Source organism: Rhinoraja longicauda, chromosome 21, assembly GCF_053455715.1.
Source record: "Rhinoraja longicauda isolate Sanriku21f chromosome 21, sRhiLon1.1, whole genome shotgun sequence".
NCBI lineage: Eukaryota > Metazoa > Chordata > Chondrichthyes > Rajiformes > Arhynchobatidae > Rhinoraja > Rhinoraja longicauda.
The window spans coordinates 1063250-1079675 of NC_135973.1; the positions used below are offsets into that span (position 1 = coordinate 1063250).

Below are 16426 nucleotides of genomic sequence, written 5' to 3' on the forward strand. Positions count from 1 at the left end.
TGTGCGTTGACGCGTCAACCACAGACAACCACAGACAACTGAATTAGGGTTGGATGTACAACTATACTCATTAACTCCCGGAGCTATCCCCATAATCTTTATATTTGTAATTCTCTTTTTTCTTTGCTTTCTCTCTATTAGTTTATAGTCTTTTTTTTCAGTCTCTTTTCATCTTTATTTTTTCTTTAAAAATTAAAAAATTGAAGCTATGTAAGAATTCTATAACCAGTTTGTCGTTTATTATTATTTGTACATATGCTTTTAAAAAAAAAATTTTTTTTAAGTGCAAACGAATCAAGATTAGTAAAAAGATTCGCTATATTTTGGTTGGCACCATGGTGAAACTGAATGTTTTAATTGATCGTGTGTGGAGATGGTGTTGTGCGTTGACGCGTCAACCACAGACAACTGAGTTGTAATGGCCAAATGAACTTCAGAACAGGGACCTTACAACCAGGGACAAAAGCCTCTCGTTCAGAGCTGGATTGCAACCCAAGTCTCAGGCTGACAGGCCTCCCATGGCAGCCTCTTTGAAACATGATGGATTTTACTGTTATTAAAAACGCATCCTATTTTGATCTTTCTTACCCCTTAAGCTGTACCTGGGGAGGGTTTTCTCTTGAGGCTTTAAAGGCAGAGCCTAATCTGCATGAGAATATATATATTTTTGGGAAATGTGAAATGTACCTGCATGAACTATGCTCAATGTAAAAGCATCGCTAGGATAATGACATTGCTGCTTACCTACTGGGGCACCAAAGGCAGCAGAAACACCTGCTGCAGCTCCAGCCGATACAAAATCTCTTTTCTCAGTATCTCTGCGAAAATACTCAAATATCTGAAACATAGGAGCACAAAACGCAGTTAACATTCTGAGACCGCACCTGGAGTATTGTGTACAGTTTTGGTCTCCTAATCTGAGGAAAGACATTCTAGCCTTAGAGGGAGTACAGAGAAGGTTCACCAGGTTGATCCCTGGGATGGCAGGACTTTCATATGAAGAAAGACTGGATAGACTAGGCTTGTACTCGCTGGAATTTAGAAGACTGAGGGGGGGATCTTATAGAAACATATAAAATTCTTAAGGGGTTGGAGAGGTTAGATGCGGGAAGATTGTTCCCGATGTTGGGGAAGTCCAGAACCAGGGGTCACAGCTTAAGGATAAGGGGGAAGTCTTTTAGGACCGAGTTGAGAAAGTTTTTTTTCACACAGAGAGTGGTGAGTCTGTGGAATTCTCTGCCACAGAAGGAAGTTGAGGCCAGTTCATTGGCTATATTTAAGAGGGAGTTAGATGTGGCCCTTGTGGCTAAAGGGATCAGGGGGTATGGAGAGAAGGCAGGTACAGGTTACTGAGTTGGATGATCAGCCATGATCATATTGAATGGCGGTGCAGGCTCGAAGGGCTGAATGGCCTACTCCTGCACCTAGTTTCTATGTTTCTATGTATATTCCTTCCTGACTTTGGCTTGCTATCTGGACAACACAGAACACAACATTGTCACGATTGCTGGAATAACCTTCAATTTAAAGCTTCAATCAGAACAAGTGATTTGATTTCAGCAATCATTCAAAATTAAATATAAATATAGAAAAATATAACGTGCATCACACAATAAAAATTCTGATCAATTATTTTCTCTTCATCCCTTGTCAATGACAATCTAGGAATACTTCACAATGTCAATAAACCTGAACATAGGTTCTTCAAAAGAATTACAGGCATCGTTTTTCAAATCATGTGCGCTCACACATATGAATACTGATCAGGATCAGAGATTTACTGATATTAACAGTTGTATAACCACACTGCCCTTGGAGTTTCTGTATGATATTCAACCAAAAGTATAATCAGCAGAATGAAATTGCACAGTGGTTTCACAGAACATTACGCCCAATTTATGTTCATTAATACCTTTGCTGCAAAATTTCCACTATTTTATACAGAGAAAGCAATCTCGTGATAGGCGGCACTGTAAAAGACAGCAGCAAAACTAACCTTGAAATCCTTCTTTAAGGTTGAGGATCTCCCCTGTGAAATACCAGCTGCAATAACAGCACCCGAATGGATCATCGGACCTTCCTACAATTAGAAAACGTGAAGTTTGAACTGATGTTTCAATACCTCCAATAATCTTGGTCACGTTTCACTGTAAACCCTCTGTTTACACTGTTATTTACCCCAAGTACAGTACAAAATGGTGACTCACCACATTCACCACTTCAAGATAACTGGTAGTGAGCATTAAATATCGACTTTGTCAACGCGCACATCCCAACACAGAACTTTTTTAACCGTTTACAAGTGGAGAAGTGAGAACATAATTTCTGTTTTTGCCAGTTTCATACTGTCAGAAGCCACTAACAGGTGGATAATTGGGCAATCTTGGACTTTCAGGATCTGAACAAAACCACAAAATGCTAGAAGTGTGGGTTGAGGATTATTTGGACCAGAAAAATAATATTGCCAGCAAAATTAATTTTGAACTAAAATTTTCCTCTACCTATAATCCACTTGAAGTTGCTTCACAATCGAATAGTGAGCGGCTTGGATAGAGTGGATGTGGAGAGGATGGTTCCACTAGTGGGAGACAGGCTTGGGTAGAGTGGATGTGGAGAGGATGGTTCCAATAGTGGGAGACAGGCTTGGGTAGAGTGGATGTGGAGAGGATGGTTCCAATAGTGGGAGACAGGCTTGGGTAGAGTGGATGTGGAGAGGATGGTTCCAATAGTGAGCGGCTTGGATAGAGTGGATGTGGAGAGGATGGTTCCAATAGTGGGAGACAGGCTTGGGTAGAGTGGATGTTTCCAATAGTGGGAGACTCTAGGACTAGAGGTAGCCTCAGAATTAAAGGACATGCCATTAGGAAGAAAAGGAGGGATTTCTTTAGTCAGAGGGTGGTGAATCTGTGGAATTCTTTGCCACAGAAGACTGTGGAAGCCAAGTCAATGGATATTTTTACAGCAGAGATAGATTCTTGATTAGTACAGGTGCCAGAGGTTATGGGGAGAAGGCAGGAGAATGGGGTTAGGAGGGAGAGATAGATCAGCCATGATTGAATGGAGGAGTAGACTTGATGGTCAGAATGGCCTCATTCTGCTCCTATCACTTATGATCTTATGACAATATTTGCAAAATGGTCAGTCTATCAAGTTTAAATATGGCCTCAAAAACATATTTGGCACTAAATAATTACATAGCACATGCAGTGAACGTCTGCTATAAGTGTGGGTTGTCAAACATCTTAAACATTCTTAGCTTGTGACATTTTAAGAAATTTAAAACCATATGTTACTTTGGTAAATTTAAAAACAAATGTTACAAAAAACAATGGGTCAAAAATAATTATGCCTCACGGCTATAAATGACTTGCAAACCCAACTAACACATAAAACACATGGGTCTTCCTCCAGCGGAAATCGACAGCACTGATATTAATGTGAAACCAATCTACTGATGTAGTAAAAGTACATTACTAAAATATCTACAACATTAATTTTAAGCCATCATATGCAAAGTTATAAAACAAAACAGGACAAAGCATATACAGTCTAAACAAATTTTCTTCAAACTCTCAATTAGCCTTTCTCAAAACAAACACAGAAAAGGAGTAATTTTTTTTAGATTTTTAGATTTAGAGATACAGCGCGGAAACAGGCCCTTCGGCCCACCGAGTCCGCGCCGCCCAGCGATCCCCGCACATTAACACTATCCTACACAAACTAGGGACAATTTTTACATTTACCCAGTCAATTAACCTACATACATGGGGACCCTGAAGAAGGGTCTCGACCCGAAACGTCACCCATTCCTTCTCTCCCGAGATGCTGCCTGACCTGCTGAGTTACTCCAGCATTTTGTGAATAAACCTACATACATGTACGTCTTTGGAGTGTGGGAGGAAACCGAAGATCTCAGAGAAAACCCACGCAGGTCACGGGGAGAACGTACAAACTCCGTACAGACGGCGCCCGTAGCCAGGATCGAACCCGTGTCCCCGGCGTTGCATTCGCTGTAAGGCAGCAACTCTACCGCTGCACCACCGTGCCGCCCTGTAACATGGCCAGGGTACATGATGGCTACCCAAACTTCACTATCAACTCTCGCAACTTGCATTCAAAATATCCAAACCACAAGGAAGTCTGTGAATTACAAGCGGCCGGGTGACTGACATCAGCCGCCTTCTACACATACAGATTTTCTAAAAGGGCGTCCACGCTGTGTGTAATTTAGATGATAGAACTGCTCACTGGGCAATTTTATCCGGCAAATATTTATATTTATATTTATGCCAAAACATTAAATAATATTCACACATCTAAAATTAATCATCAATGAATCACCCACATACAAGTCATTCATTATTTAAGTAGTCAGTCGAAAAGATAGTTAGAGATTGATGTAAGGGATTTTAACTTTACAGACCAGTCACTTCCACCAAAATCAGCTGCTTAAATGACAAAAAAAAAAGACTGAAGCATTTGTCAGAAGCAAATGACTGCATCTTTCTTTATGTCATAGACTTGGAGAGACAGCAACTTCCACAGGCAAGAGGTAGCAGGTACTTGCAACATGTCTGATCTTCACTTACTTCATTTAATACAGGCTGCAGTGAGCTAAGAATGTAAATCCTACCAACACATCCACTGCTCTCAATACCAAATATAAAATGGGGTGCAGGTTAGGCCGTCTGTGCATAAGATGGGGTGCAGGTTAGACCGTCTGTGCATAAGATGGGGTGCAGGTTAGACCGTCTGTGCATAAGATGGGGTGCAGGTTAGGCTGTCTGTACTCCCTGCTTCAACTTCACATCTTGCAATAAAATAATGGGGTCACTGTAGTATTAGTGCAAACGCGTGGTTCATGATTGGCATGGGCTCAATGGGCCGAAGGGCCATTTTCATGCTGTACTATCTTGATTACTCTCCGTGACTCTATGAATATACCAATTGCAAGTCCATCACGTCTGATGTAACTTTGTGCAAATAGATGGTACAAAAGACCTGCCGGATCAACCACAATATTCTTGCTCAGTTCCACAACTTCTTCTCATTCCTGAACAATTTTTTGAAATTTATTGCATAACCATCACAAAAAGCAGTTCCTGAATTAAATCCACTTCATGAAACAAGTACAAAAATGTGCTTACATGAAATACTGAATAATCTGCACTCAGCACATGACTAAAATAATATTCTCTACTCACATGGCCCTGCCAGTTCCCCATCACGGCGATAGAAAGAAACTCTGGGACAGGATTAGTCATGAACTGGAACTAGATACTAAATCTCATTCTATAAGAAGGAACTGCAGATGCTGGTTTAAACCGAAGATAGACACAAAAAATTGGAGTAACTCAGTGGGACAGGCAGCATCTCTGGAGAGAAGGAATGGGTGACGTTTCGGGTCGAGACCCTTCTTCAGTCCGAAGAAGGGTCTCGACCTGAAACGTCACCCGTTCCTTCTCTCCAGAGATGCTGCCTGACCCGCTGAGTTACCAAATCTCATTGCTGCATCTACACCAACACAAAAATTATAACTTGCTTTCTAACATAAACAAAACTACTCGCATATTGGGTAAATACCACATGCTTTAACATTTAATTACATTGCACAAAATTACTGTGCTAATGGTTAAATACATCATCTATTGGATATAGGAAAGCATAAAAATTAAACTCTTGTTTTTTTTGCTGTATCATAGTCTCTTGATAAATATACTGTCTTCTCTAGTTTCAGACTCATGAGAACAGTGTTTGTAGGATTTTGTAAACACTAATTATCTGCTGTTCACACGAGCAGTTATCTCTGTGGCACGGTACCTTTCCAACTGCCAGCCCTCCAACAACCGAGAAGATAACACCAAGCACTTTGACCACCAGCGTCTGCAAGATAAGCACAACCATCATTCTATAGACACGAGTCCCTGAGAGGAGGGGAACCGAGCTACACACTAGCATAACACAAATTAAACATACTTTAGAAAGATTAATATAATCAACTCATATTTTGCATAAAGTTAGAATCAGAATTGGAGATTTTCTAATTAAACAATGATCCAATCTGTCCATGCCTACAATGAAAAACTAATCTCAATGTGCTTTCTCCCTCTTAAAGGATTACCATAATTTATTTGTGTAAGAAGGAACTGCAGATGTTGGTTTAAACTGAAGATAGACACAAAAAGCTGGAGTAACTCAGCGGGACAGGCAGCATCTCTGGAGAGAAGGAAAGGGTGACGTTTCGGGTCGAGACCCTTCTTTGCCTTCGTGCTCAACGCTTACACGTTGAGAATCCCAAATATTACTTTATTTGGTCCTATCATGTCCCTATTGAACCTTTGAAATTCAAGTGTTCCTGCTCTGCAGTTCTCGATGAGCCCAAAGCTCTATGATTCATTCCTTTCCAAGTACACATGTACTTGGGTCTGAAGAAGAGTCTCGACCCGAAACGTCACCCATTCCTTCTATCCAGAGATGCTGCTTGAGCCGCTGAGTTACTCCGGCTTTTTGCATCCATCTTCGGTTTACACCAGCATCTGCAGTTCTTTCCTACACACATGTTCTTGTACTTTGAAGGTTATCATCGAGTTGATTGACCTTTCACATAATTACACAGGTTTTCCCTCAGAACCCAAATGACGTCTCTGCTAATTATTTACCTAAAGTGGATTCGTCCACATCTACTCTACCTATAACCCTGTAGATGGGTAGCAACAGAATAAAGGGAGAATTGATGGGGATAAGAGGGAGAAAGAAAATTGAGATGTTTAATAGTAGGCATGGACAGATTGGTCCAAGGGGTCGGTTCCGGGCTATTGATTTCTATGACTTTAACTCTGCAACTTCATAAATACTTTGCCTACCTTAAGTCGAACCACATGAGGCACCTTTACTCCATTAAGGTAACATTTAATCTGTGGGATTCCACTGCCAGCTGCTGCAGGCTAAGTGAAACATAAAACAAGTATAATATAAAGATAAATCAACTTCAAGATAGTATCAAATTTTAAAGGCTGACTTTGCTCAATCGTATTTTGGCAGAAAACGTATTTAACAATGTCAAGTAGATCAATCAATCATTGAGATACACAGGAGCTGGGCATGATGTTAATTAAGCCTGCATGAGAAAAACACTGGTGATAACACAAGAATAAAAGGCAGTATTGGAGGAGGATAGTAAATAAGTAATTAGCACCAATGGTAAATATACTGTCAATGGCAAGATCCTTGAAAACAATGGAACAAAAGAAAAATCTAGAGCAGTGACGAAGATCTTCAAAATATAAGAGTGAAGAGAGAAAAATGAATACAAAAGGCAAACTTATGTGCCACATATACAAAGTAAATGAAATGCTAATCTTCCACAAGATGCTAAGCTGGCCATAGTTGGAATACCACAAGCCACACAGGGTGTCATCACCAGCAATGCTTTCTTTCATTCATTATGCTAAAATTAAATGTACTGCACAAATACCGACGGTCATCGTAAAGAGGGCAGTATAAAATAGCTACATAGTTATAGAAATCCCATCACAAAATTAAACCTGTAAACGATTTCAGCAATGCTAATGTTTTGGTTCATAAGTAGCCATTTTAATCAGGTTTAAAACTATTTAGAGAAACAAAGAGCCTCGAGACCTCAATGAAAGCCACCAGGAAAGAGCCGATCATCACAAAGCCAGCGTTCAATGATGCCCAGAGCACAAGCGAAATGGACAATCCACCACTCTCTGTAGATTTATCAATATCTGCATATTTGTTAAGAAATGTCAATATAACTTAATAATAATAATAATAAATTTATTTGTCATATGTAGGTTGGCACAGGGTCAACAGTACAATGAAATGTATTTGACAAGACAACGGGTCACCTCAGCAGTAATATTCCACGGATAAATAAGATTAAAAATGACATTAATAAGGTAAAAAGGCAATATTAAAAATAATCAACATAAGGGCGGCACGGTAGCGCAGCGGTAGAGTTGCTGCTTTACAGCGAATGCAGCGCCGGAGACTCGGGTTCGATCCTGACTACGGGTGCTGCACTGTAAGGAGTTTGTACGTTCTCCCCGTGACCTGCATGGGTTTACTCCGAGATCTTCGGTTTCCTCCCACACTCCAAAGACGTACAGGTATGTAGGTTAATTGGCTGGGTAAAATGTAAAAATTGTCCCTAGTGGGTGTAGGATAGTGTTAAATGTACGGGGATTACTGGGCGGCACGGACTTGGAGGGCCGAAAAGGCCTGTTTCCGGCTGTATGTATATGATATGATATGATGATATATGATTTGAAATGTGTTTATGAGTTCAGAAGCCTGATGGCCTGATGGTAGAAACTGTTCTTAAGTCTGGTCTGGTGGTACACGCAGCCATACCCCTGTATCGTCTGCCTGACGGTAACAAGGAGAACAGCCTGCGTGCTGGGTGGCTGTGGTCCTTTTACCAATAGACCAGTTGATGGGTGGCTGTGGTCCTTTTACCAGTAGACCAGTTGCTGGGTGGCTGTGGTCCTTTTACCAGTAGACCAGTTGCTGGGTGGCTGTGGTCCTTGATGATGCTGCGTGCCTTCCGCAGGCACCGCCGGTAGAACATGTCCTGAATGGCCGGGAGACAGTTGCCAGTGATGTGCTGTGCCGTCTCCACCACTCTCTGTAGTGATTTGTGGCTGTGGGCAGAACAGTTCCCATACCAGACTGTAATGCAGCCCGTCAGCAGGCTCTCGATGGTGCATCTGTAGAAGTTTGTGAGGATGCTGGCGTTCATGCCAAACTTCCTCAGTCTTCTCAGGAAAAAGAGCCGCTGGTGGGCCTTCTTTGTTATTGTGTCCGTGTGCAGTGTCCAGGAAAGGTCCTCAGTGATGTGCACACCGAGGAACTTAAAGCTTCAACAGGATTTTTAAAAATCCAGGGGATGAAATCCGTATCACTATTCCACAACAAGCCATAATCACAAAGGATACTTTTTTTAATTAAATGGTACTTTAGATCAGCGAGGTTTTCCACAACAATATCTATAAAGCAGGCAATAAGGCCAGTGAAGATCCCAATGAGGCAACAGACAACCCATCTTTTGATTTCCAGTACATGAAAGCCCTGTGAGGAAGGGAAGAAGAAAAAGTTTTAAATATAGATTTATCAATATTACAGTTGTGAGCAAACTACCACATGACACTGCAAAAGGTTTCTGTGAATTAATGCTGTAATCGGACCAAGCATAACAACTACATAATCTGCTAATCTTGATAACTAAATTACCAGTAGACCAGTTGTCAAAAGCAGTATAAAATGAGTAGGAACTGCAGATGCTGGTTTACATCAAACAGTAGGCACAAAATGCAGGAGTAACTGAGTAAGAGCCTGGGGAGCGGGAGGCATCTCTTGATGTCTCGTTTTCACACATCTTACCCTTCCTTATCTCTATGTCTCCCTCTCCCCTGACCTTCAGTCTGAAGAAGGGTCTCAACCCAAAACATCACCCATTCCTTCTCTCTAGAGATGCTGCCTGTCCCGCTGAGTTATTCCAGCATATTGTGTCTATCTTCAGTGTCGAACACAGGATGAGTAAGTGAGGCTGTTTCACATTTCTCCTAGCTTAAAAACTTCCTATTATTCAGTGCGCCCACTAATTTAAAAATAAGTTTTGACCAGGCATGTCTAAAGTAATATTTGCCTACAGATGATATTTATTTGATAAGTGTATTAATTGGGCAGTAACAGCCTTGAGACCCATGGTAGGAATCTTCTGATTAATCCACAATACATCAATGACTCAGCACTGAATAAACACTGGTTTTTAAATCAGAGGTCATTGAAAAATCAATTAGCTAATGAGTAAAACCATTGTTTTTATTGTATGATGGAACAGCTCATGCTGGTTTAAACAGAAGATGGACACAAAATGCCAGAGTAACTCAGTGGGACAGGCAGCATCTCTGGAGAGAAGGAATGGGTGACGTTTTGGGTCGAGACCCTTCTTCAGACTGACGTCAGGGGCGAGGGAGATACATTGAAATGTGGGAAATGGTTGGTTAGATCAAGTTCTGATGGCAGGTCGTGACCAAAAATCAAGTGTCCATTTCCCTCCACAGAAACTGCCTGACACACCGACTCCCTCCAGCAGTTTGTTTTGTTGCCAACGACTTAAACTGTTTAGGTAAACCTAAGAATGCGAGAGAACTATCAGGTAAAAATGATCAGACAGTGAGATCGAAACGCTCCTTCACAGCTACAGTCTCATCACCACCGGTTTCATTCTCACTGTGACCCTAATCTAGTCTTCCACATACCATCCTAGTATCGCATGGAAACCGTGTTCATCACTGAAACTTAGAAACATAGAAACATCATAGATACATAGACAATGGGTGCAGGAGTAGGCCATTCGGCCCTTCGAGCCAGCACCTCTATTCAATATGATCATGGCTAATCACCCAAAATCAGTACCCCGTTCCTGCTTTCTCCCCATATCCCTTGATTCCATTAGCCCTAAGAGCTCTATCTAACTCTCCCTTGAAAACATCCAGTGAATCGGCCTCCACTGCCTTCTGTGGCAGAGAATTCCACAGATTCACGACTCTTGGTGAAAAAGGCTTTCCTCATCTCAGTCCTAAATGGCCTACCCCTTATTCCTACAATGTGACCCCTGGTTAGAAACATAGAAAATAGGTGCAGGAGTAGGCCATTCGGCCCTTCGAGCCTGCACCGCCATTCAATATGATCATGGTTGATCATCCAGCTCAGTAACTTGTATGGACTGGCCTCAATGAACTGGCCTCAACTACCTTCTGTGGCAGAGAATTCCACAGACTCACCACTCTCTGTGTGAAGAAATGTTTTCTCATCTCGGTCCTAAAAGACTTCCCCCTTATCCTTAAGCTGTGACCCCTGGTTCTGGACTCCCCCAACATCGGGAACAATCTTCCCGCATCTAGCCTCTCCAACCCTTTAAGAATTTTATATGTTTCTATAAGATCCCCCCTCAGTCTTCTAAATTCCAGCAGGTACAAGCCTAGTCTATCCAGTCTTTCTTCATATGAAAGTCCCGCCATCCCAGGGATCAATCTAGTGAACCTTCTCTGTACTCCCTCTAAGGCAAGAACGTCTTTCCTCAGATTAGGAGCCCAAAACTGCACACAATACTCCAGGTGAGGTCTCACCAAGGCCCTGTACAACTGCAGTAGAACCTCCCTGCTCCTAAACTCAAATCCTCTTGCTATGAATGCCAACATACCATTCGCTTTCTTCACTGCCTGCTGCACCTGCACGCTTGCTTTCAATGACTGGTGCACCATGACACCCAGGTCACGTTGCATCTCCCCTTCTCCTAATCGTTCACCATTCAGGTAATACTCTGCTTTCCTGTTCTTGCTGCCAAAGTGGATAACCTCACATTTATCCACATTATATTGCATCTGCCATGCATTTGCCCACTTGCCTAATCTATCCAAGTCACTCTGCAGCCTCCTAGCATCCTCCTTGCAGCTAACACTGCCACCCAGCTTCGTGTCATCTGCAAACTTAGAGATGTTGCATTCAATTCCACCATCCAAATCATTAATATACACTGTAAATAACTGGAGTCCCAGCACTGAGCCTTGCGGTACCCCACTAGTCACTGCCTGCCATTCCGAAAAGGACCCGTTTATTCCTACTCTTTGCTTCCTGTCCGCCAACCAATTTTCTATCCACCTCAACACTGAACCCTCAATACCGTGTGCTTTAAGTTTGTACACCAATCTCCAATGTGGGACCTTGTCGAAGGCCTTCTGAAAGTCCAGATATAACACATCGACTGGTTCTCCCTTATCCACTCTACTAGTTACATCCTCGAAAAATTCTATAAGATTCGTCAGACATGATTTGCCTTTTGTAAATCCATGCTGACTTTGTCCGATGATTTCACCACTTTCCAAATGTGATGCTATCACATCTTTAATAACTGACTCTAGCATTTCCCCCACTACCGATGTTAGGCTAACTGGTCTATAATTCCCCGTTTTCTCTCTCCCTCCCTTTTTAAAAAGGGACTGGACTTCTCCCAATATCAGGAACATTCTTCCTGCATCTAGCGTGTCCAATCCCTTAAGAATTTTAAATGGTTCTAGAAGATCCCCTCTCATCCTTCTAAATTCCAGTGAAAGTTGAGATAGTCACAAAAAAGGAGATTCAAGAGCAGAAAATGTACGGTAAAGGATCAGAAAGGTAGACTAACACAAACATGAAAACACATGAGCAGCAATGGGAAACCCAGTAGAAAAAAAAGCTTTCATTTTGTCAGAATTAGAATCTGTATTTTTGAAACAAATAATTAGATTTCACGAGAGTACTTACTATTTTGCTGATCCTTCTTTCTTCTTCCATAAACAATTGATTTTCACTGTTGTCATAGTCAAGGCTCTGAAATAAAAACAATTTTAAAATAAATCAAAGCCATACAGCTCACAACCATAATTTGACAAAACAATAGACAATAGGTGCAGGAGTAGGCCATTTGGCCCTTTGAGCCATTCAATGTGATCATGGCTGATCTTGTTATACAAGACAAAAGATGCCATAATTTGAAATGTGCATATTATGAAGTGTAGATCATCCTTGCTTTTCAAAGGGCCTGTCTTCATGTTGAATACCTTACTTTTTGGGGCTATTACTGTCGGTTTATTCCAGTGCAGGTGAAAGTGACATAGTACAAAATAACCCTTTTATTATTATCTCTGAACTAACAGGAGCATCAACTTAACATGAAAGTATCTCAGACAACAAGCAGTGTTCATTACCTCATACTTAAGTGAAAGCAGCTTTTCTGTGTTTGGAATTTCCTTAGAAGCACCAGTAGTTGAAGCTCCAACCTACGGAAAAAGTGCACAAAAGCAAATGAGAAAACATACTTTGATACAGGATGTAATAGATTTATTTTATTTCAAGGCTCACCAACTTGAATAAAAAAGAGACAGACAACAATGATCGCACCCAGATACTTCATTCCCGCAAATAGAGTTTCAGCAATTGTGGAATAAAGGACTGTGGAAAGCGATTCAGAGATAGAGATAGGCTCTCCTCATCAAATCACAAACTCAGAGATAGGCTCTCCTCATCAAATCACAAACTCAGAGATAGGCTCTCCTCATCAAATCACAAAGAACCTTAAAAATCAGAAGATTTTATGCTGTATTAAAGATTCACTCCAAATATTTATTTCATTGTAAATTAAAAAATTGAAAAAAAATGTTAAATTACCTGGTCTGGTGTTGGATCATCATCTAGATTCACTGTGATCAGCCTCTGAATCCGAAAAAAGTTGCTCTACAAAAATAAATAAAATAAAAATCCTCCACACTATTTTAGAAGAGGACCATGGTTTATATAAAAGGGCAGTGGTAACAGACAACACAATCTTTCAAAAAATGTCTGTCAGACAATGATATGGGGAAAGTATTGCGATTTCCTTATTCTGTATAGGTAACTCCACTTTAGGAGGCACAGTTAAGATGCGTAAGTAAAAACAAAACATTAGAAATACTCATGGGTGCAGTTATTATCTATTGTACTGATGATAGGTCAACAACATGAAATGTTAACTCTTCATGGATACTTTCCGACCTGCTGTTTTATTCAGTTCTTTCACGTTTTCAGCATCAATCAATATCTGATTTCAGTTAGGGTTAGCGTAGTTCACAGCCCAAAGTCAGAAAATAATCAGTAGGTAGCCATTAGCTTAGATTTCATAGTCAGCAGCAACTAAAGAGTGCTCACTATTATTCAGCTGCTCACAGATATTACGGCAAACTATTACACAAAAAAAAGCTGGAATCAGGGACCTGTAAGCAAGATGGGCAACAGCAATCAAACCTCACTTAGCCTTAATGAAACTGCAGATCCTCAATTGGGTGAGGAATATAATACAATGCAAGATCAGAAAACTGTTGATTTTTGCTCAAAGGGAAGTGGAAATCTGAAAATCTCTCCCAAAGAGTGGGTTTGAAAATTTTAATAATTTTATGTGAAAAAAAGGAGGAAAAAGTACAGTCATAAGTTAGAATGGATCCATTCCCCTCATGATACATATACCTCCATAAGATCATCCCACAACCTCCTATGCTTCAAGGAATAACGTCCAAGCCTGCCCAATAAATTCTTATAAATATCTCCATAAATCTAGTTTGGACTCCATTTAATTTCATTTGCTTACAATTGCTTCTGGCCTTATAATTACACTAAATGCAACAGAAAGGATATTGTAACCTAATTCTAGGCAGCACATAGAACTGGAGCTTCAATTTGTTCTCTGTACTTTTACGAATATTGTCTGTGCTGGAGTTCTTGCACAGTTGTTGTGTAATTGCATCTTGTGATGTCTATGACTCAAAAAAAATCCTGTATCTTTGATCTGTGGGTGTATCCGAATAATCGAGACATCGGTCGTAATGAAATGCAACTGGACTGCAATATTGTCTCCTTTTTGTTTCATCTTTGCATACAAAGGTTTTCTGTTTGAATGTATTCTTTCCATTCAGTAAGTTCTCTTAATTTCTAAGTACTTGTTTATAAATGCGATTCCTTGTTTAGCTCGTGAAATGTCTACCAGCCATAATTCTTATGCACATTATCATACCAAGTGTTTCAAAGACATCTAGCTTCATGGTTCTTAGTCATGCATTCTTGTTAATCACAATGCTCATATCAGATAACTTTGTTAACTGGTCTCCACAAAGTTGACATGGGGTTTTATTTTTAGCATGTTATTTACGGCTAGTAGATGAATTATCACTAACAGATTACAATTGTATTTAAATGTTCTGAAGTTTTGAAATTAGCAAGTATTTCCCAGCAGGATGTTGTTATTTCTCCTGCTTACAAAGAAAACCTCGCAACCGGTCATGCAGGTTAAAGGATTTGAGGAACTAAAAATGTTGCTAAAAATGGCAATTGAAATTAAACTTGTTGCCAAGGAGTTCTTCTGCTTTTATTTTCCTAACATTAAAGCAGCAAGGACATTTACATTTGAGAAATGAACTCTTGTGAATCGGAAGATGCTGTTTTGCAACCATGATCTCAATTCACTGAAGAGAGGAGAAATTAAACTTGCCCAAGAATGATCCGGCATCAGAGTGGGAAGGGGAAGAGGGAGGGGGGCAGAGAGAGAGGGAGGGAGTAGGGAAGGGGGGGAAGAGGAGGGGGGGAAGAGGAGGGGGGGGGAGGGGAGGGGGGGAAGGGGGGGAGGGGAGGGGGGGAAGGGGGGGAGGGGGGAAGGGGAGGGGGGAAGGGGAGGGGGGAGGGGGGAGGGGAGGGGGGGAGGGGAAGGGGAGGGGGGGAGGGGGGAGGGGGGGAGGGGGGGGGGGAAGGGGAGAGGAGGAAGGGGAGAGGAGGGGGAAAGGGGGTGGAAGGGGGAGGGGTGGAAAGAGAAAGACAAGGATGGAGAGAGATAAACAGAGAGGAGCGGGGACGTTGATGAGATCACCCGCCCTGGACCACCGCCCCCCCCCCCTTGTTCCCCCCTGTCCGCGCTGTTGCTCTCCCCCTCCTCTCTCCCCCTCCTCTCTCCCCTCCCCTCTCTCTCCTCTCTCTCCTCTCTCTCCTCTCTCTCCCCTCTCTCTCTCTCTCTCTCTCTCTCTCTCCCCCAGCGGCGGGACCGGGGTCTCCCACCTGTGAGTTGGCGGCTGAGGGTGAGGGTGAGGGTGAGGCGGGGGGAGAGCCGTTGATGAGCGGGTCGGTGTCCCCGGCCCGCGGCTCCTCATCCTTGCCGGCCCACGAAACTTTCTTGGCCACGTTCGCCATCTTGCCGCGGCCGCTCACGTGACCCGCGCCGGGGCCGTGCGTCAGTGCGTGCGTCAGCGCGTCAGCGACGTGGTAACGTGGTAACGTGGCAACGCCAACGCCCGGCGACGCGGCCGCCCATCGGGCAGCGCCAGCGCATTGCCAGTGCCAGCGCCAGTGCATGCCAATGACAGTGCCAGCGCGAATGACAGTGCTAGCGCGAATGACAGTGCCAGCGCGAATGACAGTGCCAGCGCGAATGACAGTGCCAGAGCCAGTGCCAGTACCAGCGCCAATGACAGTGCCAGCTAATGCCAATGCCCCAATGTCAGTGCCAGTGCCCCAATGCCAGTGCTAATGACAGTGCCAGCGCCAATGACAATGCCAGTGCCAATGACAGTGCCAGTGCCAATGACAGTGCCAGCTAGTGCCAGTGCCAATGACAGTGCCAGCTAATGCCAGTGCCAATGACAGTGCCAGCTAATGCCAGTGCCCCAATGTCAGTGCCAGTGCCCCAATGCCGGTGCCAATGTCAGTGCCAGTGCCCCAATGCCGGTGCCAATGTCAGTGCCAGTGCCCCAATGCCGGTGCCAATGTCAGTGCCAGTGCCCCAATGTCAGTGCCAGTGCCCCAATGCCGGTGCCAATGAGAGTGCCTTGACTTGACGGTGGCCTTA

The 16426-nt window shown here is 42.6% G+C and overlaps 2 protein-coding genes across 4 annotated transcripts in view; one reads left to right on the top strand and one right to left on the bottom strand.

The window, feature by feature from the left end:
* LOC144603836 (enoyl-CoA delta isomerase 1, mitochondrial-like) overlaps positions 1-16426 on the top strand; it is a 93766-nt gene that overhangs the window by 58307 nt on the left and 19033 nt on the right. The window lies entirely within an intron of this gene.
* clcn7 (chloride channel 7) overlaps positions 1-16426 on the bottom strand; it is a 42530-nt gene that overhangs the window by 24456 nt on the left and 1648 nt on the right. Inside the window, exons 1-10 of one of the 3 annotated variants that reach the window (XM_078417561.1) lie at positions 15640-15798; positions 13234-13299; positions 12774-12845; positions 12331-12396; positions 8961-9093; positions 7639-7748; positions 6864-6944; positions 5821-5883; positions 1997-2080; positions 745-838 (exon numbers count right to left, since the gene is read on the bottom strand). In XM_078417561.1, coding sequence (XP_078273687.1) covers positions 745-838; positions 1997-2080; positions 5821-5883; positions 6864-6944; positions 7639-7748; positions 8961-9093; positions 12331-12396; positions 12774-12845; positions 13234-13299; positions 15640-15771 — 901 coding nt within the window. In that variant the 5' untranslated portion in view covers positions 15772-15798. Of the gene's footprint in view, positions 1-744; positions 839-1996; positions 2081-5820; positions 5884-6863; positions 6945-7638; positions 7749-8960; positions 9094-12330; positions 12397-12773; positions 12846-13233; positions 13300-15639; positions 15799-16426 lie in introns of those variants that run through there. The other 2 variants (XM_078417562.1, XM_078417564.1) reach the window with 2 other exon arrangements.